The 25,587-nt window shown below is 40.7% G+C and overlaps 1 protein-coding gene across 2 annotated transcripts in view; it reads left to right on the top strand.

Moving 5' to 3' along the window:
• The window catches only part of adcy8 (adenylate cyclase 8 (brain)), a 117,238-nt gene extending 98,710 nt beyond the window's left edge, over positions 1 to 18,528 (top strand). For both annotated transcript variants that reach the window (XM_072570427.1, XM_072570426.1), the window contains 3 exons: positions 1,117 to 1,209; positions 1,327 to 1,441; positions 17,966 to 18,528. In XM_072570427.1, coding sequence (XP_072426528.1) covers positions 1,117 to 1,209; positions 1,327 to 1,441; positions 17,966 to 18,453 — 696 coding nt within the window. In that variant the 3' untranslated portion in view covers positions 18,454 to 18,528. The remainder of the gene's footprint in view (positions 1 to 1,116; positions 1,210 to 1,326; positions 1,442 to 17,965) is intronic.
• The last annotated feature ends 7,059 nt before the right edge of the window (positions 18,529 to 25,587 follow it).

The raw sequence follows: 25,587 nt of genomic DNA, 5'->3' as shown, positions 1-25,587 counted from the left end.
AAAGCATGATGTGATCGCATGCAGATGGGAACCTTGGGTGAAATCTGACCACCACCTGGGTCTCCAATCTCTTTAGCCCAGTCAGAGATTTGGCAGTGCAGTAGTCACACTGATAGTTGTGGTCACAATGAAGATTGTAGGACAATGAAGATAGCACCTCCATTCTGAGGTCTCCTCAAAAACATGGTAATTTTTTTTTATTGTACTTTTCCAGGGCTGAGCAGGAATAAAGTCTCAAAAAATTTTGAAATCTAGTTTTTTTTTTGTTTTCATATATCTCAACCAATGATTATTTTTTTCTGTTTCCATTGGAGCATGAGACGTAAGATTAGCTTTTTCCAAACTGGGAGCTACAGGGAATGGATTTACATAAACTCGTATAATTCAAAAGAAACAGCACTTGGCATTTACTTAGTACCTTTAAAGTCCCAGTCTGGTTCATTGGAGTGTAGAATTCAATCAAAGAATGGTACAGCAAAGAAGGACCATTATGTATGCACTCGATATTTTAAAGAGCTATCAAGTTCCACTTTCCTGCTCCTTTCTGAAGCCCAACAAATTTCCTTCAAGTATTAGTCCAATTTCCTTTCAAAAATTGTTATTGCATCGAGGCAGCTTATTCCAGTTTCTCCTTTACCTGAAGTATTGTCAGCCAGAAGATACAGAAGCTTGAACACACGCACCAGCAGGTTCAAGAACAGCTTTTTCCCTGTTGTTATTAGACTGCTTAATGGACCTCTGTAATTTCAATCTAATATTAACCTTGCTTATGTGCACCTCCTGTGCAGTCATAACTTTGTATTCCTCATTCTGTCTAAGCACCCTATGATCTGAATGTTCTTGTTTGTTATGATCTGATTGTACTGCTGTCAAAACAAAACTTTTTACTGTACTTAGGTACATGTGACAACAATAAATCAAGTCAAAATCTAATGTTAAAAATGGTGCACATGAGCAAGAGTCAAATTTAAAGGAATGCAATCACGGAGAATTGGAGGGCTGGACAAAATTGGGAGTTGTTCAGAACATAATAGAATTTAATAGAATGTAATTTTTAAAAATGATACATCTGACCTTTTATATTTGATTGTTTCACCTTTTTGATAATTCTTGCAGTTGTTGATTCAAGAGCGATTTCAGGACATTGAAAAAATTAAAACAATTGGAAGTACTTACATGGCTGTCTCTGGATTGTCTCCTGAGAAACAGGTAAAAATAAAACAGAGTAAAGTATGTGTGAACACTTTATAGCACTTCACATTCAATAAATGAGCATATTGAAAATTAATAAAATAAAAAAAATATTTTTTATTATCTCCCTTTTAGCATTGTGATGAAAAATGGGGCCATCTCTGTGCTTTGGCAGACTTTACCATTGCGTTAAACGAAAGTATACAGGAAATAAACAAACATTCCTTCAATAACTTTGAACTTCGTGTTGGTAAGTATAACTTGAATATTCACATTAGTTCTCACTTGAGGTTGCTGTGAAAAATTGCACACGGCTCACTCCTATTTTAGAATTAAAATATCGGGCAGAATCGTATAGAGACAGCGGTGGTCTCGGCTGGTGACTAGAGTGTCTTCCTACCTTCAGGAAGGTCCTCCACATCCGAGACCACTCAGGCACTTAGCAGGCCAGCCTATTGTAGAATCAAGGACCCTGCCAAGAGCAGCCGGTCAGTCAGAGGTCGGCAACTCTTCTATTATCAACTGCAGCACTGGAGAGGGGCTCCCTGCTGCTGGGACTATAGCCACCCCCACGCCTCAGGTTGAGGAAGGACTCAGAAACAGAGTGATGTCTGGAAGGGGTTTACTGGAACAGGGCCCTGGGGAAGAGGGATCTACATCAGGGGCAGGGTGGTGGTGGTGTGTAACGGTGCTCACCATATTTGCCCACATCTCTCGTTCCTGATTCCTGGTTCTTCGATCAGACACTTTAAACAAGAGACCCCTTAGAAACCTGCCAAAGTATTACACTAAGGTTTATTTGTCATGCTGCCCACATGCAACTCTATCACCCATACTGGTTGAGGTCCTCAGGTAGGCATTAATTGGACAGTTAAGGCCCTCATTTGGCAGCAGGGCAGAAGATCTTCAACAGTCTTCCAACTGGCCTTAATTGAGTGAAGATGGTAGGTGCAAGATCTCATCTTGTCCAATTAAATTGCCCTTATTCCACCAAATACACTGCAAGATTCCTCCTGCCCACAATATGTGAAAAGAATTTTAAATGAATATTTTCATGCTTTATGGTAAACATTCAATGATTTACCTCAAACGAAATAATTGAAGTTGTGGCAGTATGCAGACTGACACTGATTTTTATCTTTTGCATAAATATACTACAAAATATTTCAGATCAGATATGATAGAAAATATAATAAAATACCCACTTTTCTCAATTCTCTTTGGTGCCTCAACCAATTGAAAAATTGTCGTATTAACTAAATAGGTTAGAGACAAAAAACCTGCAGATGCTGGAATCCAGGATAGACAAGCAGGAGGCTGGAAGAACACAGCAAGGGCCAGGCAGCATCAGGCAGTGGAGAAGTCAATGTTTCTGGTGTAACACCTGAAATGTTGATCTTCCCCACCTCCTGTTGCTGTCAGGCCTGCTGTGTTCTTCCAGCCTCCTGCTTGTATTAACTAAGTATGACAAGAACTATGTACTTTCCATTACAAGCATACAACTGTGAAAAACGAAGCTCACACACTTCAATAATTTCAGTCCGAGATAAGATCTGAATCAGTAGTGTCATTTATTTCGCTCTTGCAAGAGGAGTGTTGTGTCCACAAGGCAGGGACACACACACACACACACACACACACACACACTGAATTCAACTAGTACACAACATTTATGTAATTTGTTCCTATTCCATCCTCCCATTGCTCCTCCCCTGTTTACATCTCCCACTTCTCTAAGACCGGCGCCCATTACTCTTGTTCATCTCTTGCCTGAATCTGGCCTCGTCTGTGACAAAATGCTAATTTCTGGCCTCACAAGGCCGTTTGACCACATCCCGCCATGGTCCATTGTTAGGTATATCCTCCTTCACTACCATCTGTTTCCCTTACTTGTTATGATCTTATGACCTCATGACTTCTTGATTGTGGTTTGTTCTTGTTTTTGCAGAAGCGGGAAATAGATGCTTATGACTACTGTTTGTACAGGCATTTCTAGCTTAACCCCCTCCCCTCACAGCACCTTATCTATTTGTGTGTAACATCTACCATTGTTTGCAGGAACATTTCATTCTTTTATGCACATTTTAGCTAATACAAAAACAATTATGTATTTCCTTCACATAGTTTTCATTCTTGTTGACTCAGCTCTTGGTTGAAACAATTATACACTAGTGTGAGTTCATTTACCTTGCATAAGTAATTATGATTGCAGAAGTAACACTACTTTATTATATCCCACACAACTCTTCAGTACGTTACGGATGAAAGGCCTTAGACAATGGCCTTTCTCCACTGGGAGTTTGTGGCAGCTGTCCCAAGCTTTAGTACATCCTTCACTTGTATTACGGCAGTTTGCAGCACAGAGTTGAGGACGATACTTTGCTCTGGACAACCAGCAAGTTTTGGGCAGACCAGAGAGCTTGTCTTTCGACATGTTGATGTGTCATTGAGGGGCAGTTGATGTTTGTTGGTGTGTATCACTGAGACCAGCCTGTAGAACACAAGACTTGGGCATCATGGAGCTGCTCAGGACAAACCTCGGCAAAAAAACACACTGCATCACTCTCTCGAGATCTTCTTTTGAAAAGGCACAGTCCAGAAGGAGATGTATGACAGTCTCCTCACTGCCATAGCAATTTCAAGGGCAGCATCCTATGGCACAGAGTGCTCAATCTATATGAATGATCTAATGAGCAGTGCCCTTCTCACCACCAGCCAAACTACGTCTTGGTGTTTGTTGGAAAGGTCTGGCCATGAGGCGTTCTGCCAAATGAATTCAGCAGTCTGCTCCGGGATCAGGATGATTCATCTCCTTTCCCCACAGTCTCTCAAAGGCGTTATGTGCTGACTACCCCCTTGTGGTCAAAGGTGTTGCTCGATACAAACCTTTTAGCAAGGGACAGGTAATATGTATGGTCTGGCTACTGGGATCATTCCATAGCAATGGGGTCAGACCCATCCTTCACAGCACTGGAAACAGGTAGAGCTCCAACATTTAATTACTATAGACCGAGGGTCCATGGACAGCTTAATACAAACACACACAAGGGGACTGTCAGGATGAGACTGACATTGGGTCTGTTCTTCCCTCTTCTATCCAGGGTTTTGTACAAGGTTTCCTTGCTGGCCACAATCCATCCTTGACCCCTAGATAAGGAGAAGATGGCTCAGGTGACTGCTGTAGTGCAGACTTGGGGAATGGGCCAGTCCTGCCGATATAAAGTAATACCAAGACCAGCTCACACCTCATGACTAGGTTTCTACCCATAATCCAGAGGGAGTGGTGCTGCCACATGCCCAGTTTCTGCTTCACTTTGGGATTATACTGCTCCTGGATATTAGCAATGCCAAACTATATGGCCAGCATCTGCAGGTAATTTGACCTGATGGAGAAATAGATATCAGTTGACCCAGTTCCTAGAGAGCCTGGCCTCGTTCTTGCTTTGATTTACCTTGGCTCTCAAGGCCACTTTAAACTGGTCGCAAATGCTCATGAGCCTATGCCTGACAGCAGGCCTGAGCAGAAGATAGTGATGCCCTCCGTGTTCAGGGAGGCCTTAACCTAATGGCCTCCACTGCCTGGGATCATCACTTCTGTCAGGCTCACATCCTTCCTGATGGACGTGCTGATGGAGGGCTCTATACAACATACAAATAAGGCGGGGGGAATAGAGAGAGAACCAGCTCCAGATTTGATCGGATGCTTTCTGATTGCCTTTGATTGAGACTGCACTACTGATGTTTATAAAGAGCAGTCGAATCCAAATGCAGATTCCCTCTGCAAAGCCTGTTTGGGTGAGCACATTCGTCATGTAGGTGGGTGAAATTCTGATCAAGGTTTTCCCCAGTCTGATTTGATGAGGCATATGTCCATCCTCCCTGACCTGCATGTATTCCTGAGGTAACGTGCACTCTCAGAGATCTTCCTTCCAGGTACAGCACAGGTCTGGTCAGTGTGAATAACTAACTCCAGAGTAGACCTATTCCAGTTGGTGATGACCTTTGTGTGCTACATGATTCTGTGACCTTGGACAAAATTTTGTAGTCCACATTCAGCAGTGAGATTGATCATCAATTTCTAGTTTCTTCCCTCTCCCCGTTCTGCATGTAGACAAGGGTAATGATGCCTTTCCTCATGGTCTTGCAAATGCTAACAATCTAAAGCATACTCTCATACATCTCTAGCAAGTTCTGTCTGATCAAGTCTCAGAGAATCAAATACAATGGGTGGCACGGTGGCTCCGAGGTTAGCACTGCTGCCTCACTGCACCAGGGTCCCAGGTTTGATCCCAGCCTCGGGTGACTGTCTGTGTGGAGTTTGCACATTCTCCCCATGTCTGCGTGGGTTTCCTCTGGGTACTCCGGTTTCCTCCCACAGTCCAAAAATTTGCAGGCAAGGTGAATTGGCCATGCTAAATTGCCCGTAGTGTTAGGTGCATTAGTCAGAGGGGAAATGGGTCTGGGTGGGTTACTCTTTGGAGGGTCTGTGTGGACTGGTTGTGCCAAAGGGCCTGTTTCCACACTGTAAGGAATCTAATCTAATCTAAACTCACTGGTAAGCTATCACTTCTGAAAGTTTTTTTTCATATTAAAACAAAAAAGGCTTTCTAAATTGCAGATTTCTTTTGTGATGTGCATAACTGAGAACTATAAGAGTTGAAACTTTAGTTTCAAGCCTTAAATGTGTAGAATCTATCATTTGGAGTTTAGCATGTCCTTTCGCCTCCCTGATCAGTTTGCAGAAGCAATGTCCATTTATGGTTGAAAGAGTTCCACAGAGGCCAGTATCCCATCAGTAAGTCACCCTTTATTTACAATTGGAGAATACTTGAGACTGATCCAACCCCCTCAGAGCCATCTCTCAGAGTGAACAGGACGTCTGACACTCCTGTTCTTTTTTTTTCTTTCTTTTTATTACCCCCACACTCCCACCTAACTGCGGTTGTGCTTATTTTTCCCCAGCACCCTGTTGTGTGTGTGCAGGTGTGAGACACAGTGAGAGACACAAGGTGCACAAATCTTTATTCAAATTTCCACCACCAGGAAGAAAGGAAACACCCGGGTGGCCTGTGACAAGCAGTGCCCTTCACAAAAAAAGGGCAGTAAGGTGTGATCAAACAGTGAAGGGGAGGGCAGGGATCAAATCAAAATAGTGTTGTAGGGGGAAATAATGCACTCCACTCCCTGCAGCGCCCACCTCTCCCTGAACAACTCCAGGGTGTTGGTGGACACCGCGTGCACCTTTTCCAAAGACACCCGGGCTCTAACGTAACCGCGGAAAAGGGGCAGGCAGTCGGCCCTAACGACCCCCTCCACCGCCCGCTGCCTGGACCTGTTTATGGCCAGTTTGGCCAGGCCCAGGAGCAGACCCATGAGGTGGTCTTCCGACCTGCCCTCCCTCCTCCGTACCAGGTGCCCGAAGATCAGGAGCGTGGGACTGAAGTGCAACCAAAAGCAGAGAAGAAGGTTTTTGAGAAAATCAAAAAGGGAGTGCAAATGCCCACACCCAATATGTACATGGTCCACGGACTCCACAGCACCACAGAACAAGCAGTTGGGCTCAGAGTCCATGAACCACTGCAACCTGCGGTTGCAGGGGACCGCTGCGTGCAGCACCCTCCACCCCAGATCTCCAAGAGAAAGGGGGAGGAGTCCCACATAGAGAACCCTCCACTGGGGATTCCCACCACCCGGTGGCAAATGGGCACGCCAAGGCGTGTAAGGACGGTGGATGAGGGAGAAGAGGTGTACGGTATGCAGCAGCAGTTGGTACAGGGCCCGCCTTTTTACATCCTTTAAAGGGACAAAACTAAAATTCCGGAGGCGGCTCAGGTTGTGGGGCACAAACTCCCACGGGAAGTACGGGATCTTGGGGCCAGTGTGAAATTCCGTCCAGGCAGGAGTGAGCGCAGACAAGATTCCACCGCACACCTGAGCATCCTCCTTCTGAGATTTTTACCCTGTTAAGATGATTTGAGGGTCTTCACTTGTCCAGACTTAGCAGCTTGTCTGGACCCTCCTGCTTACTATCATCTAATATACATACAGACTGACTCTGAAACCCTGGAGGCAGACAGCATCACATGGGCTGCACAGGTAGCACCCTAAGGGGCTGTCTGCCTCCTAGATATTCAGGCACATCTTCATAGTAATGCCTCGCATGCAGCAGAATATTTCTCCTCTGAAATGTTTCACGTAGAATGTTATATAAAGTTGATATAGTATCAGCTAAAACAACCAAAACCACTTGCAGGAAAAAATCACATTTAACTGAGCAAAATGTCTTAAGGTGCTTCAAAGGATCATGATCCAACAAGGTTCAATAGCAAGTCAAATGAGAAAATATTAGTGCAGACAATGAAAAACTTGACCAAAGTGGAAGGTTTTAAGGGACAATTAAAGGCGGAGAGGGAGGTGACAGGTCGAGATATAGAAAGGAAATCCCAGAGCTCGGGGTGAGGCAGCTGAAGGCACAGCCACTAATGGTATCAATATCAAAATCAGGGGAATGCAAGAGGCCATAATTAAAAGACACAGAAAACTGTAAGACCAGTTTCGATCAGGTTTGGATAATATTAATGCAGATAGTATGAAAAACATTCAAATCCTCAGCACCCTTCTCATTCTAAAGACAGAGCTGAAACAAACTAAGATCAGGTAAGTGGAGCTCTCAATTTTATTTCAATTGCTTATTTTCCATCAGTGCGTTAACCTTGTTTGGAGATCATCAAATTTTCAACTCCATAGACTCTAGTATCTCTGAATATCATTACATGATTATAGATCTCTGCCTAAACTCCATAGTATCACAGATGCCAGTCTTCAGTGAACTCCACTCACTCCATGTGATATTAAGAAACTAGCTACTAAGGCATTAGATACTGAAAGGCTACAGGCCATAAGACTGTAAGATGTGGGAACAGACATTGCTGATTCGACCGATCGGGTCTGCTCCGCCATTCGATAAGATGATGACTGATTATTTTCAACTCCGCTTTCCTGTCTTTTCCCATAACGCTTAATTACCTTATTGATTAAAAATCTGTCTATCTCAGCCTTGAATATACTTAACAATCCCTCCTCAACAGCTCTGTGTTGTAAAAACGTCCACAGACTCTCAACCCTCTGACAGAAGAAATTCCTCCTCGTCTCAATCCTAACTGAGTTGTCCATTTAAGACAATGATAAGGAGAAGTGCTTTTCTCAGAGGGTAGTGAATCTGTGGAATTCTTTATCACAGAGGGCTGTTGTGGCTGGGTCACTAAGGATACTCAAGGCTGAGATAGACAGATTTTTAATCTGTAAGGGAATCAAGGGGATAAGGCAGGAAAATAGGGTTGAGGATTAACAGGACAGTCATATTCTCACTGAATGGACTCAGTGGGTTGAATGGCCTACATCTATTCTTACGCCTTATGGTATTATACATATCTAGTATTCAAATCTTGATGTTTGACTATGTAAATATTTTGAGACACGTTATAATTAAGGTCGACACTGTTAACATGAACATTATTGTGTTACACTTGAATGAAAGATAAGAAAATAAAAAAAACTCATGCATGCTGGTTTCTTTTGATTTCTGATTAGCCTGATATTTTGCCAAAGAAAAAATGGGTTTAATTCACTCAATAAAAACAATAACGAGACTCTTTGTCCTTAAAAGAAGTTTAATTTGCCCTTTGGTCATGGAATAATATATTTTATCCTTCTAAGCTACAAATGGCATGAGCAATCCACCTGGAAATGCTAAATTTATGTGCTGGATTTTATTGTCCCCAATAAAATCCTCATTGGCATATTACGAGGATTTCAGCCTCGTAATATGCCATGGTCACCTGCCCTCCACACACACCCTTGCTGTCACCATATTTTTATCAGTACATGCCAATAGGTCAGCTGTGACCCTTAAGTGGTAAATGAACTGGTGACTTAAAAGCTTCATCATACTGTCACTAGGACCAACCAGTGGGGGAGGGGTTCCAGCTTTTACTGTGGCTGCTGAAAGCAGACAAGGGGCTTTGGGGTGCCTCGTTAACTGGAACCCCAATCTCCCACACCTCCAGTTCCTTTGAGCCCCTGGCCTGCCTGCTCTGACCCCGACGCATTTCGTGCATCAATCCCTGCTCACTTTTCATTACAGCTCCAGCTCCCCAGTGTTTGAGACTGTTGTAGTTCTTACCGTGGTAACTACTTCAAGAAATGCTGCTGGGACCAGGGAGCTGCCTGTCTCACTCGGGTACCCACGTCACAGCTCAAAACATTTAACTTCCCTCCAAGCTTTCAAGGCCTGTGGGGAAAGCTTTTCATTGGGTGGTCAGGGACTGTAATATTTACTGGGGTTAACAGTTGCTAATCAAATAACAGATTTCGCTGTGTAAAAATAGTCCTCTCCAGTATCATTGTAAACCTGGAAATAAAGTTTAACACCAAATCTGAGGACTTTTTTTAAACAGTAAAACACAACATATTGCTTTAATGTAGCAGTTTCTAATATTTACTGAATTTTTTTTATTGTTTGATGTGTTTTATGATATAATGATGCAGTTGATGTCAAAAAAAATCTAAAATTTGGATAGACTCCCCAAAACAAGTACCAGGACCTCAATTAGCAATTACTCTATACCCATTCAGCATCATACAGGTAACTTTTTTTATGCTACCCACTGATTGGATAATATTGGCTTGCAACCCAGCAGTAAGTGTGCTGCTGATTGGCTGCAATAAAGAGTGCTAATTTTATTCAAGGCTAAGACCTTTTATGTCTAGCCACACTATTTAAACCTAGTCTGCATTGCAGCCGGTACTGAAAGTGGCTGGAGAGGAATCTCTAGTACACATTAGCGAGAAGGTTGGCAAAGAGTGAGCGGTCAGATTGGCTGATGCAGTACTCAAGGCCATGGTGTTGGAGATGGACAAGTGGCAGCAGATCCTCTTCTCATCGGAGGCCCTCCAAACAAACACTTAGAAGGCAATGGGCACAATCATGGAGGTCAATATCAATAATCGTACTTTGATAGAAGTTTAATGACCTCGCAGGAAATTTATTTTCAAATACCATCTACTTAAAATTGAACCATGAGCTTCACACTGTACCTAATAGAGCATAGCACATTATTCACCCGCTAAGAACCTCCTGCCCTTACAACTGTTGTGAATCTCGTACCCTCATCTCAGTTTGCACACACTACAAGACATTCAACAATGGCAGCCACATCACCAAAACGGTTTGCACCACACGTACTGAGACAGTTCAATCTCTCTTTCATGATAACGTGGCACAGAGCTGAAACCAGCAGGAGCTAAGCAGTGAGGTCAGGCATGAAGAAGAAGTTTGGAGCATAACTGGAGCAGTTGAAGCCATGGCCAGTGGTGGTGCTGAGCACAAAGCAAATGAGCTGATCTCCAAATCCAGTTTGTTTTCTCACATCTCACTTCTGTCTCATTTCACAATATATTTTGGTTTGCAAGCTGCCTTTGGTGTAAGCATTCACCTCTTGTTTTTCCTTCTTTTAAATATCCAAGATCTGCTTCTTGGTCAGACACTGATACCAACACAGAAATATTAAAACGATTAGGCATTGCTTCTGAATGAAACACCATCATTAGATCTCACACAGCCAGCAGCAGTCCATGTATTAGGTAGCATGTATAACCTAGTCAGTGATACCCAGTTTGGATTCCATCAGAGCCACTCAGCTCCTGCCCTCATTACAGCCTTGGTTCAAACATGGACAAAACACATGAATTCCAGATGTGATGTTAGAGTGACAGCCTTTGACATCAAGACCGCATTTGATTGAGTGTGGCATCAAGGGGCCCTGGCAAAACTGGAATCGGTGTGTATCGGGGTGCAAGCTCCTCATTGATTAGAGACATAGCTGTCACATAGGAAGGTGGTTGTGGTTATTGAAGGTCAGTCATCTCAGCTCCAGGACATCTCTGCAGGAGTTCCTCAGGGTAGTGTCCTCAACCCAACCATCTTCAGTTGTTTCACAAATGACCTTCCCTCCATCATAAGGTCTGAAGTGGAGATATTCACTGATGGTTGCACTATGTTCAGCACCATTCGTAACTCCTCAGATACTGAAGCAGTATTCAAATGCAACAAGATTTGGACAATATCCAGGCTTAGACTGACAAGTAGCAAGTAAGATTCACACCACACAAATGCCAGGCAATGACCGCCTCCAATAAGAGACAATTGAATGACTTCACCTTGATACTGAATAGTCACCGAATCCCACAATATCAATATCCTGCCATTACCATTGACCTGAAACCCAACTGGATTCACCATATAAAAACAGTCGTTACAAGAGAAGGTCAGGGATTAGGAATACAATGGTAAGTAACTCCCTTACTGACTCCCCAGAGCCTGTCCGCCATCTACAAGATAGGAGTGTGATGGAATACTCTACACTTGCCTGGATGAGTGCAGCTTGAACAACAAGAAGTTTGACACTATCCCAGGAAAAAGCAGCCCACTTGATTGGCACCACATCCCACAAACATCCATTCTGTCTGCAACCAACTCCCTCCTGGATGGTGTCAAGCTTCTTGAGTGTTGTTGGATCTACAATTCTACAGACAAGCATGGATTATTCTATCACACTCTAGACACTTACGGTAGAGAGGCTTTGGGTGCTGCCCTTGCTATATTATCCACAAACAGTTGAAATCCTCCAATTTACATTATTGCATTGATCATTTAAGTACAGTAGTTGTTGGTGGATAGAGAGCAACGGCTGTACTCAAAATCAATTACTGCTGGATGCAATCAGGAAAAAAACAGGGATATACATTTCCCAAACAATGGGAAGAAAGTAACCTCTTCTTTCACCAAGAAGGCATGGTTCGTGTAACTGAGGAAGCGAGCAACAGGATTTTAGGGAGTGTGGGACACTGTTTAATGACCATACCAAGCCAAGAAAAGTCAATACATTTGCTAGTTTGTGTTTTTGGTTATCCAGCCTTCGCTTTCTATGTTCGTCATCAACCTCTCTTTTCCTTGTTAATTTCATTCATTTCTACCACTCCTGTGCTTCTTTTGTGTATGTCACATTGTCACTCTCACTGAATGCACTGCATCAATTGGGTGAAAACCTGACTTTCGCTCCCAGGTCTGTTTGCTCACCTCTAAAAGGAGAAGAGGAGGCAAAGAAAAGGGAGAGAGGTGGCACAATCTGATTTCTTTAAGTTGGCAATGGAGAAACATAGAATTTGCAAACACCTAGAGACAGTATCACAAAACACATGATTAGTGATCGAACTGAGCAGCCTGAGTATGGTGACTGTCAAGATTATGACTTTGCAATGATTAAATCACAACCCTCTATTTTGTCTTCACAGGTGCAGCTATTGTCATTGGGCATCCATGAGGATGAGTCCTTAGAGGACCTCACTCCTTCTGGAGATGCACCACCACAGAAGGTGCAACCACACACACTAGTATGGTTCTACTTAGATTTTCACCGAATGTGCATGAATGGACAGTAGTGGCAGAGACAGTAGTGGATGATCCAGGTCAGGGAACACAACCCACTCTGAGAACATCACGGGGTTGTCACTGAGAAGTAAAATTCAAGAGACACATCAGCAACCTAGAGAAGTATTAACAGCTGTGCTGCATAAACTCTGTGTCTCCACTGTACTGTTGGAGACCAAAGAGGAGCAGAGTTGTTGATGCAATGTCTGCCTCATCCAGGCATGTGAAAAGGTCGGCCATGGAGAGGAAGCCCACCTCATGGGAGCTTTGAACATCCTCCAAAATGAGTTCATGCAGGCGATGACCATAGCTATGTAGAGGCCAAAAAAATGTTGTGACCTTAAAAAGTGCTACTGATTGCTGCCAGGTTGCAATACATATTGGAGAAGGTGAGGACTGCATATGCTGGAGAGTCAGAGTTGAAAAGTGTGGCTCTGGAAAGGTACAGCAGATCAGGCAGCATTAGCCTTTAGGAGGGATGATGGCAAAAGTGGGTGTGGAAATGGGAATTCTACTCTTTTCCCAATTCTTCTCTCTGTCTCAGTACCTCACAGTACCTAACTTCATCTCCTATTTTTGGGATGACCTTCAGAGGGCATGAGCCAATAGTTGTCTCATTGCTGGAATATCTGGCAAGCCTCTGGTTCCTAGTGGGATGGGTTTCTCCATGTTAGTTTTCACCCTTCATATCAGCTCTGGAGGAAATCTGGTGCACAGGTACTGACAAGGACCCCTTGATATGATTATGAACCAGTTCTGGATTGTTGGACAAGCTCATAATGCTTTATAATATTGCCAAAAATGTGTAGTCGGTGGAAATCAGCCAACTATCCTGAGCTATTATGATTGTGAGGCAAATTTTGTTGGAACTTGAAAGCAATCGTAAATAATCTGCTCACTATATTTATGAGGAGCCGACTGGGAGTCACTGAACATCTCTCCAGTCGTGCCCTGGAAGAAATCAGTGGTGAAAAAGTGCAGGGAATTGGTCAGTGTTGGAGCTATGGTTAATTTGTGGCCACTGGGGCCAACAGTGAGCAGCACTTCCTGTGGAAGGCTGCAAGCTGCCACCACCTCAATGTGACAACTTCAACCTGAGGAAGTATCACTTTTCCAAAAGGTCAAGGAAAATGAGCCTCTGTTTGTAAAGGCCATGACCTGGCTAGTGTCTCCCGTGACATCAGCCATATGTGATTGCCTGTGTGGAGTTTGCACGTTCTCCCTGTGTCTGTGTGGGTTTCCTCCCACAGTCTAAAGTTAGGTGAACTGGCCAAGCTAAATTGCCCATAGTGTTCAGGGATGTGTTGGTTAGGTGCATTCCAGGGGAAATGTAGAATGCTAGAATAGGGGAATGGGTCTGGGTAGGGTCAGTGTGGACTTTTTGGGCCTAATGAGTTATTTCCACACTGTGTGGATTCTATGAAATATTGCAGATTCTTCTCTCTTTTCATTTGGTGTCAAACACATCCAATATACTTTTTGTCATGATCTGATCACTTTGAAATCCTCCAAGATTGTAAAAAGCTGTATCCAAACAAAAGCTCTCTGATAAACATTTGCCTGAAAGAAAGGAGACAGTGGCTACTATAAGTGACCTTTCATTCAGGTGAAGAATGGTATGTTTAAGCCTGAAATAGCTGATACATACCTGCTATATTGCAATAATTAATTAAACAATTTTACATGTGGGTTTCTTGTCAACATCAAAATAGGTCTCCATGAAATCCACAGTTGGTGCATTGTATCCTGATTGAGTGCCCCAGATTTCATTCGTTGTTGGATTTTGCTTTTACTTTTATACTTTAATTCTCCATCTTTTACTTTTCTCTTTTAATATTTTAATATTTTCTTTCTTCCTCTCTTTTTGTTTTCTTTCTTTTTCTTTTTTTTCTGCACGTGATTTCCCATTAAATTAAATAATCTTACAGATACTTTCTGGTGTAAATTCTGCTCTTAAACTGCTCTACTCTTTAAACATTTTTCAATCTGTTTGATTAAGGAGTTACAAGGTTGCTTGCTCTGTTCACAATGGTCCTGTATGTTCTGTAGAGGACGCTGTGCATTTTAGATGACACGAATTTAAGGTGTAAACACACATGAAAAGGCTGGCACAATTAAGACCAAATGCCACTTCCATTCAATTAATTATTTAATGTGTAAAGTCATGTTCATTCACTTAAATATGCACTTGAACAGATATTCATTCCATTGACCCACATTGTTTTTTTAAGTATGTAATCTCAATCCACTATTATTTAATATAAATATTTATGCCCTTTTTGCACTATGCTGTAACTTAGTGGCTGCATAGTCATTGGATCTTCTGCACAGACAAATACTAGCACATATAAATATCTAAATAATTTTAATTTTGCTATCACAAATATTACCTTAAATCATTCCCACATTTGTTTTTTATTTCCAATTTACTGTCATTCATTAAGCATTACAGGGACACCAACTGGCAGATATTATGTACTGCATGAAACATCTGACAATCTGATCACCTTAGTTTTGATCAGACTGAACTATTCTGATTGGTGAGTTTAAAGGTTGTGTCCATGAGTTGATTTACTTTGTCAAAGTCCCTGTGGAGCCTGAGGAGGACTGGAGCTTGTGATACAAAAGGATAGTTGCTTGTGATTGCAGAAAAATAAGAATTTTGTCAAAACTTTTTGCCTTGTAATCTGGACAATTCTCAAGAAATATCAAAGGGGAAGACCAGCAATTCTAGTGTAGAAGAAGGGAATGCTAATTGGTTGGCAATGATTCTGATTGGTGAAAGGATTTCCATTAAAAATATACCGATTAATGCTGATTGTCAGTTAACAGTCAAGCTTTGTTCAAACTAGGCAGGTTGACACTAATTGGTCATAAAATGAACCAGTGAATGGCCGTCACCTATTTTGTTGAGTTCAAACACACATGTTGTTCTGTCTGCAAAGAACAGGGCCCTATGTATTAATATTAGGTAACTTTTCATATATGCAAGTGTGCCACACTACAAGCCTGAATGATAAACCTATGACCAATGACCCTTACCAACAGAGTCAACCTGCAACAAAGTCAATTGTAATTACGAACAAAATCTGGCAATCAGCATTCATGACTACTGTCTCCATGGCAATGCCTCAACCAGTCAGAGTCCACTTGCCAACCAATTAGAATCATCATAGAATGCTTACAGTGTTGAAACAGGCTCTTCGGCCCAACAAGTCCCCACTGACCCACTGAAGAGTAACCCACCCAGACCTGTTCCCCTACCCTATTATCCTATATTTACCCTTGACCAATGCACCGACCCTACACATCCCTGAACACTGTGGCCAATTTAGCATGGCCAGTTCACCTAACCTACATCTTTAGACTGTGGAAGGAAACCGGAGCATCCAGAGGAAACCCACACAGACACTAGGAGAGTGTGTAAACTCCATACAGACAATTGCCTGAGGCTGGAATCGAACCTGACTCCCATGCGCTGTGAGGCAGCAGTGCTAACCACTGAGCCACTGTGCTGCCCAAAAATTAGCATTCTTCTCTCTTACAGTATAAATGTTGGTTTTCCTCTTGGCTTTATTTTTGTTACTAAAAGATGAAAAATGAAAAGTTTTAACAAAATGTGTCTTTTTCAGCAAAACTGAACCAATAGCTAAATTGTTACCACAAACTTTGAATCCTAGATAAGGACTTTGTCATGGAACAAGATTGGGGGCTAACAAGTGTTAGATTCTGAAATTCTAACAAGCGGATTTCAAGGAAAAAGAGTGTTCAGTTCTTGAATAGTATTAAACCTATTGAATATGAACCAGCCTTTTCAACTCAAATACGAACAATTCCCAATAGACTTTCATTTTCAATGATGACAAGTGACAAAACCAGACAGTAGATAAAGTTTGTTCTAAGACTGCATAAAGACTTGCCTTTATCACATGGACAATATTATGCAACCTTTCCCAGAGTGAGAAGTTTTAAGTGAAAGAATAACTAGACATCCTGAAATGCAACTGTAATGTACTATTTGACCACAGATATTTCAGAGGTTTATATTAGTAGTGAGATATCTATGTGTTCTTGAAAAGCAAATCATCCTTTAGATGTTTTTGGTGAGTTTTGTGTAGTGTTACAAATTATTTTAATTCATTTCTTACCTATGTTCTAAGAGTTATATGGTATATATTGAAGGTATTCACTGTGTGGTTTAGAGAAATTAACTGTGTGTTGATTCTGAGTAAAATGATTTATTTTTTAAGTTAAAACATGTTAGTGCTGTGAAAAGGTTGCTGAGTGAAAGAAATTGTAGATGATGCTTTACTTGTTTTCCGTTTCTTTTTAAATAGTAACTAATGCATTTCCTGATGAATCAGTATCATGCAATACCTCACTTGGATATTCAGTGATACAGACGCGAAATGTTCCCTGTTCAATCCCTGGTCTGTTCTGAATTTCTTATCCAATTGGGATAGTAATTGGACTCAGTTTCTGGCTTTAGAAAGGGCTAAAACACAAACAGCTTTCCAGTTATGATTTGGGATTACTATTCATTAACTCTACTGAAATGTATCTCTATTTACATCAGGTCAGGTGCAGACAAGGCTCAGCTCAAATGTGGTAAAAACAATAACTGCAGATGCTGAAAACCAGATTCTGGATTAGTGGTGCTGGAAGAGCACAGCAGTTCAGGCAGCATCCAAGGAGCTTCGAAATCGACGTTTCGGGCAAAAGTTCCTGATGAAGGGCTTTTGCCCGAAACGTCGATTTTGAAGCTCCTTGGATGCTGCCTGAACTGCTGTGCTCTTCCAGCACCACTAATCCAGAATCAGCTCTAATGTGTTCAATTATCGAATAATCTGTCAGTATTCATTGTCTTGGATCAAAAGAATTAACCACTTTGACAAAGCTATTGGAGAGTTTTTAATTCCCATGATGCTTTATTACATCAGGAAAAATGTGTGAAAATTGTGTGTGCATGGCATGGCTTAATGATTACTTATGTCCCCATTACAGTTAGTGGAAACTCAGCAGGAGTTAAGGCATTAATACACAGAAAGTGGTAAGGGCGTGGAATGCCCTACCTGCTAATGTAGTCAACTCAGCCACATTAGGGAGATTTAAACAATCCTTAGATAAGTACATGGATGATTTTGGGATAGTGTAGGGGGAACGAGCTGAGAATAATTCACAGGTCAGTGCAACATCGAAGGCCGAAGGGTCTGTTCTGCGCTGTATTGTTCTATGTTCTATTTAAGTGTGTAAATCATTTACTTGGTAATGCAAATTTACTTTCAGGTATTAGCCATGGCTCAGTCGTTGCAGGAGTTATTGGCGCTAAGAAACCTCAATACGATATCTGGGGTAAAACTGTAAACTTAGCAAGCCGCATGGATAGCACAGGCATTAGTGGCAAGATACAAGTGCCTGAAGATACATATCTTATCCTGAAGGACAAAGGATTTGCCTTTGAGTACAGAGGTGAAATATACGTCAAAGGGATAAGTGAACAAGAAGGGAAGGTAAAAACATTCTTTCTTCTGGGAAGAGTTCTGCCAAATCCACTTATATTGCAACCAAGAAAGTTAACTGGTCAATACTCATTAGCTGCTGTTGTTCTTGGACTTGTACAGTCTTTAAACAGACAAAAACAAAAACAAATTCTGAATGAAAATAAGAACACAGGCATAATCAAGGGACACTACAACAGGAGGATATTACTTACTTCCAATGTACCTGAAGCAGTGACACAAGTCGAAGACTCAGAAAAAACTGAATTGCCATAATTACAATTTAATTGTTGAGATTTTGTATTTCTTTTATATATTATATATATAAATAAAAGGTTTACTTTTTTAAAACTGGTCTAGTGCTTTAAAGTCTGCATCTTTACACTATTGAAAAATCTCCAAAGCCAAAGAAGTTCAGGCTACACATATCTGTTCAATAGTTACTAAGAATTCTTAGCCACATTAACACCACAGATGAGTTCATGCATTTCATCACCATGTTCATGGACAAATCTTTACAAAATAGCTGTGCTCTGTTGCTAGAACTAGAGAAATATTCCAGTCCTATTAAGAAAAAATTGAAGACAATACTAATGGTTACATGGACAAATGTGGATTAATAAGGAAAACTGATATGAATTTGTTAAAGACAAATCAAATTTTAAATTGAGTTGCTTATTAAGAAGAGTAAGAGTGAATTCATGAAGGTAATGTGATTGATGTGACATACAGAGATTTCCAAAAGGCATCTAATAACATATCACAAAACAGGCTTGAGTGTAAAGTTGAAGCTAGTGAAATATAAAAAGATAGTGACAGCAGGGGTGCACTGTTGGGTGAGTGACAAGGAATAGACAGCAATGGTGAATGGCTATTTTTCATACTGGAAGAACATTTTTAAGGGTTCCCATGGGTGTCAGTAGGATAATTACATTTCTCGATCGATATTAATGACTTAGACTTGAGACACAATTTCAAAATTTGCAGAAGGCATAAAACCTGGATATCTTGTGAACTGAAGAGTATACTGATAGATTACATGAGGAAATAGGTTGGTGGAATATGTGGAGAAATAGATGAAATTTAAGACAGGGAAGTGTGGAGTGATGTACTTTAATAGGAAAAATAAGGAAGAGCAATATAAAAAAGGATACTAATCTAAACATGGCATAAGAGCAGAGGAACGAGGGAATTCATTTGTACAAATTGTTGAAGATTGCGAAAGTAGTTAATAAAGTCAATTGGATTGTGGATTTTATACATAAAGGCAGGTGTTGAAGCAACTCCACAGAGACTGGTATGCCATTATTGGGTTACCCTTTATTTACACATGTAGAGTCTTCAATATAGATCCAGCTCCCTCACAGCCAGATTGACATTCCTGTTCTTATCTATCAGGGCTCCCTGATTGGACCAGATGAATAGCCCCAATCAGGGAACTCATATTCTATGAGGTCCAACTGGCTGACCTCATTACAATCACTACATCAAGTTTGCAGTGACAAAAAATAAATTCAAAGCCAGGTGTTTAGACACAAAATGTCTGCAGAAGAATATAGACAAGTAAAGTGAGTGAAAAAGCTTGGCAGATGGAATATAGTGTAGAAATTTGTGAGGTTATGAGATTTGTTAATAATAGAAAGCTGAAAATTGTATAAATGGGAAAACACTACACAAAGCTGGGGATACTCCTGCAGGAATTACATAAAGCTAGCGTACAAGTTCAGCCGGCAACTGGGAAGGCAAATGGACTGGTGCCTTTTTTCCAAACAGAATGAAGTGTAAAAAAAAGAGGGCTTGCTAAATATATTCAAGGTCTTTGTTAGACAACTGTGAACTGTTTTGGTCCCCTTATCTAAGGGAAAATTATTGGAATTGAAGGCAGTCTAGAGAGGTTTGACTAGATTGATTCTGAATATGGAGAAATTTTCTTATGAGGAGAGATTGAGTAGTTTCAGTTTGTACTCATTGGGCTTTAGATGAATGAGAGGAAACCTTTTTGAAACATATAATATTTTTAGCAAGCTTGACAGGGAGTTGTTGTTTTCTCTTGTGGATAGTTTAAGCCAGAGGGAATAATCCTAAAATAAGGGGTCACTCAATAACGACAGAGATGACGAGGTTTGTTTTTCTCCCTGATGCTAATGAATCTGTGGAATACTTTACTGTAGAAAGCTGTAAAGGCTGGGTCATTAGTATGTTTGAGTATGAGATGGGGAGATTATCAATCAGGAAGGGAATCACGTATTATGGGGATGAGACAGGAAAGTGATTCAGGATTGTCAGATCAGCCATGATCTCATTGAATGATAAAGCAAACTTGATAACCCAAATAGTCTACTTCTGTTCGTATGTCTTATTGTCTTATTCTTGAAGGTAAAAAATATAAAGCCCATTGCTCCAATTGTTGATACATTTAGTCACTAACAATGCACAGTTGCATTTGAAGTCTTGCAGACACAGTTTACTCATTGAGTCCAATATTAAAATATTCTTTGAATCATTGTTTCAAAAGAACAAATAAATTTCAGTCTGAACTGATTTGGAGAGTTTCTTTTAGATCAGCTGAACAGCTTGTTCCAGACAGGCTTTCCTCCATCTGTACCAGATAAAACAAGCACCTATCCAGGCCAGTTACTGTTCAAAGCAACTCAACAGAGTCCACAGCAATATGAGCAGTCATCACTGATCATGTGATTTCTGGGAGGTATTGTTAAAAGATTATCTCCAAGGTCCACAGTGAATTGTCAATTACCTATCTTAAAGAAACTATTCTATATCCATAAAACCTGAAATAAATTGTTTTGTCCACAATCCATCAAGATTTAAGGCTTCCAAGTGATAACAAATGTAAAACGTTTTTGTAACAAATATTAAAGATGTCTTAGATTTTAAAAAACTTTAATTATAAGACCATAAAATCATAAGGAATATGAACAGGAATAGGCCATTCAGTCGCTCGAGCCTTTTCCACCATTCAATAGCTAATCCAATATCCTCATATTTACTTCCCTGTATTTTCCCCATAATCCTTGATTCCCAGACTGATCAGGAATTTATCCATCTCAGCCTTAAACATACACAAGGATTCTTCCCCCAGAGCTTTCTGTGGCAAGGAGTTCCAAAGACTCTCAATTCCTGCCAGCAGAAATTCCTCCTTATCTTAGACTTGAATTAACACCCCCTTATTCTGAGACTCTGCCCTCTGGTCTGAGACGTTCCCATGATGGGAGGCATCCTCTCAGCATTTACCGTCAAGCCCTGAAGATTCCTATATGTTTCAATGAGATCACTTATTTTTAGAAGCTCTAGTGAATAAAATCCCAATTGTTGTATTCACTTTCTACTATAATTAAACATCAACATCCCAACTTTTTTTTTAATTCTAAAAAAGTTTCAATAAAACTTGTTTGTTACTGCCTAGTTTGCTGTCTGTGAGAATTCTTCAATGTGCGAGTTTGCTTAGCTTTTTTTGATGACATCACTGTTGCCAGATGTCAGAGGACAGCCACTAGAGTACTGATTGTCATCTTGCCCTTACTGAGCAAGAAGATTCAATTTCATTAATGTAGAGCAAGATTCACAACTTAGATAGACTGCCACTATATTTCTCAGAATATGTTTCAGTTATTTGATTTCATGGAAGATGAAAACCACTTCTTAATGAAACACAAATAATTTGCTGCTTGTTAATTTCTTTGTTTCGACTCTCTCCAGCTTCCTCCAAATGACAAAATATTTCGATCTGCCTGATCACTCTCTGAAGAGTTATTAAAGTAGAAGCAGCATTCTTAAGGACAGTGTTCCAATTTTTTAAAAAAAATTACGTAAAGTATCTTGTGACATGAGAAATGCAAAGTTCAAAAGTGATGGGCAATGTTGCAACACTATCTATCGGGAGGTTCAAATGTGTAATTTTGACCAGCTGGGGTCACACACCAACGTCTCAAGGTTTCCAGCCCTTGTATTCATATGAAAGGATAGGGTATTGATGCCATAAAAGGAGAGATTACAGAAAATTGGCCATGAGCTGAAGATTTATTAAATGTCAGGACACACTGTTCAGAAATGGGAGGAAACAGAGCATAAGCAATGTAAATTCAGAGCATAGCTGGCAATATTTTAAGAGCATAGGTGCTAATACGTAGAGATTTGTTGAGATTTTCCTCTCCCTGAGTCTCCGAATGTATCGACTGATTAAATCGTATCAATTGACTATTTTGAAGTAAATTGGAGCATTCCATTAGAAACAGACCAATTAACAGGTTGTCACTATCCATGATATTTGACCATGACCTGGATCAATCTTACCTCTGCCTCAACTCGCTCTTCTGGGATGTACAAGAATCGACACAGTAGCTAGAGATAAAGGAAAGTCTTCCTGTTTTGGAAAAGAGGTGACCACCATGAATCGTAAGACAAGATATCAAAGATAGCACAGAAAATTCAAAAACTTAGGAAAGACCTGGAAGGTAAGGACCTCGCCTTTGCTGGTATTTCTTGGGGTGGTGTGGGTAAGAGGAGGGGGATTTGGTTTGGGCTGGATGCTCTGTAAACTAAAATTATAGAGCCTGATGTTTGGTAAACATAAGGGAAGGGAAATCCCTACACTGTTAATTCCTTCTCCCCAGTCCCCTTAGGAATTGAGGCAATTAAAATATGAATTCTCAGTTCCCTTAAGGTAAGAGATCAGGAAGTTACTTTACCAAACGTCACACCCCTGAACAGCAGCAGCGCTAGAAATTCCAGACCAGAGACAGGGTGGATCAGATGATTGCCTGAGATGAACCTGGAGCAGCCCAGGTGCGTACTCTTTTCACACTAATTCAATTCCTTCCTCTGGTCCCTGTATAATCTGTAAAAGGAGCTGCATTGAAGAGGTATAAATGGTGACTGGCAGTTGCAAACAATAAAAGTTGCATGGCAATTCTACATGTGAGTTGCTGTTGCAAAATATTTACAACTGACTTTCTGTGTATGTCCTGCGTGCTGGGATACTGGAATTCTTAAAGTGTGTGTAACACAGAATTCTTAACACTGAATTTCCATTGAACTATAGGGATTGTCTTACAGTAAAGTCTATTTTAACTTATCTGACTAATGTGATGCGGGGAATTATGTTTCTCATTTAGAAACTGACTAGAACAGCACATCATTGTTTTTCTTCAAACAAGTGAAATGGAACCATCAAGTACTCATGTCCAGTGGGAGTAGAATGACCCCATCAATTATAATTAGCAGTATTTCTTGATGGAGAGGATGGGAAGGTAATAGTGAATCAGCATATGAAGGAGCGACGCTCTGAATGCTAGTGTGCTGCCAATTAAACCTGTTGGACTATAACCTGTGTGATTTTTAACTAAGCATATGCTTATCCATCCACTAAAAACAGCCTTTGGTATGGAAATAGAACATAGAACATTACAGCGCAGTACAGGCCCTTCGGCCCTCGATGTTGTGCCACCCTGTGAAACCAATCTGAAGCCAAACTAACCTACACTATTCCATTCTCGTTCATGTACCTATCCAATGACCACTTAAGTGCCCGTAAAGTTGGCAAGCCTACAACTGTTGCAAGCAGTGGGTTCCATGCCCTACTACTCTCTGAGTAAAGAAACTATCTCTGACATCTGTCCTATATCTATCACCCCTCAATTTAAAGCTACTTGCCATGTATAAAGTGTGGCATGGAAAATAAATAAAGCATTAATGTACTTTGGACCTTCAATGCAATAAAGTTAATTTTCATTTGGTCAACCTTTGGAATCCTGTGATTTTAATACCTTCTTGGGAATTGATGTACTTTTTCAAAAGCACTGTGAAAAGACAGCAGACTGTGACTTTATCCCCTGGAAGATATCTTGATATATCATAAACCAAATGAGCTCATGTTTTGTAAAATGATCTATCCTTCCTTCTCAGCATTACTTTTTACCCTTACCATGTCTATCAGCAGCTGTAGGTATTGCACATTTATTTCCGTACAAAACATAGCAAATTGGCATAAAGCCAATTAATTTCTGATTAGCATCTTTTCAGGGTCAGGACAATGCTGTAATTTCAAAGTTTTCCAGTTACTCATTAACTGAAAATGTTACTGCTGCAAGAGTAAAAGTGTTTATCTGCTTGCAGCACGTACCTCATCATTAAGAGTCACAAATCATAAAGTTCGACCTAATCTCTAGTATCACAGTTAAGTGACAGACTTTATTCCGATTGGACAACCTAGGATCAAAAATGAGGCCATGCTCTTGAAATAAGTGAATTGCATTTAAATAATTGAGAACAGGTTTCAGGCTGAACAACCCTGCTGAGTGAAATTTCAATCATAGCATGCACTTTGTCCTCACATTGTGACATTTTCCAAAGTATAAGAGTTATTTGCTTTATTGTCAAGGCCCAAAGGTTTGCTTGGGATCACTAACTTTATCACAGAGTACACCCAACGTCCCTAATGGCTCAGGGCCAGTGCACAGTGTTAACATCACCCCTGTTTATAGAGAGATGACAGCTTTAATTTCTGGAAAAGTCTTAGGACTTGAAATGCCTTGAGGTTCATGGAAGGCCTTTTCCGTGACCTGACCCATGGCACTGTAAACAGGATAGAACCTCAGTACACCTGGACACCCCTGTTGCAAAAACAACAAGCTTGTAAAACATCTTTAACATAATTAAATATCTCAGACTACTCAACAGGAACATTATAAAATTAAATATAATTGTACCACATCCAGATATTACATGAGATAATCAAAAACTTTGGTAAAAATGCTAGGTTTCACTGAGTGTCTTAAAGGAGGAAAACAAAGTAGAGAGTGTTGAATGTGCTGCCATGATACCATCTAAGTATGTGAGTTCCTTCGGGGCTATGTATCCAGTGTATGGAAGAGTTGCTACTTTTGGTCTAAGGAGAAGACTGTTGTAGAATAAACAAAATGTTGGTAATTTCACCTCTGCAACTAGGATTTGCCATTAAATCTGGCTCCCATGAGAGAGCCTAGGGGTTGAGATCTTTAAGGAGACATAGGAGAATATTCGTGAAAATGTGAGAAAGATTTCGATCTGTAATAGGACCCATGCCACACAGCTAAAGATTCTGCATAGGACCCATTTGGCCCCAGACTCTCACAAAATTTAAGGTGGGACTATCTTCATTATTTCCTAAGTGTAAAATAAATATCGGTACTCTCACTCATTGTCTGTGGTCTTGCTACAGACTCTGTACATATTGGAGTGCTGTGGCAGGAGTAATAGAGAGGGTTTTGGATATCAAAGTTAAGAGGGACCCTGTCTCTCTTCTCCTGGGCCTACCCAATTTATCTTCTTTAGACACGCATGGGAAAAAAACTTTTTCATATTCTGACTTTTTGTGCGAGGGTAAATATTTTGATGTGTTGGATCTCTGAAAAC

The sequence above is a fragment of the Chiloscyllium punctatum genome, chromosome 5 (assembly GCF_047496795.1).
Source record: "Chiloscyllium punctatum isolate Juve2018m chromosome 5, sChiPun1.3, whole genome shotgun sequence".
Lineage (NCBI taxonomy): Eukaryota > Metazoa > Chordata > Chondrichthyes > Orectolobiformes > Hemiscylliidae > Chiloscyllium > Chiloscyllium punctatum.
Note: the sequence above shows the minus strand (reverse complement) of the source record. Positions and strands in the feature narration are given on the sequence as shown.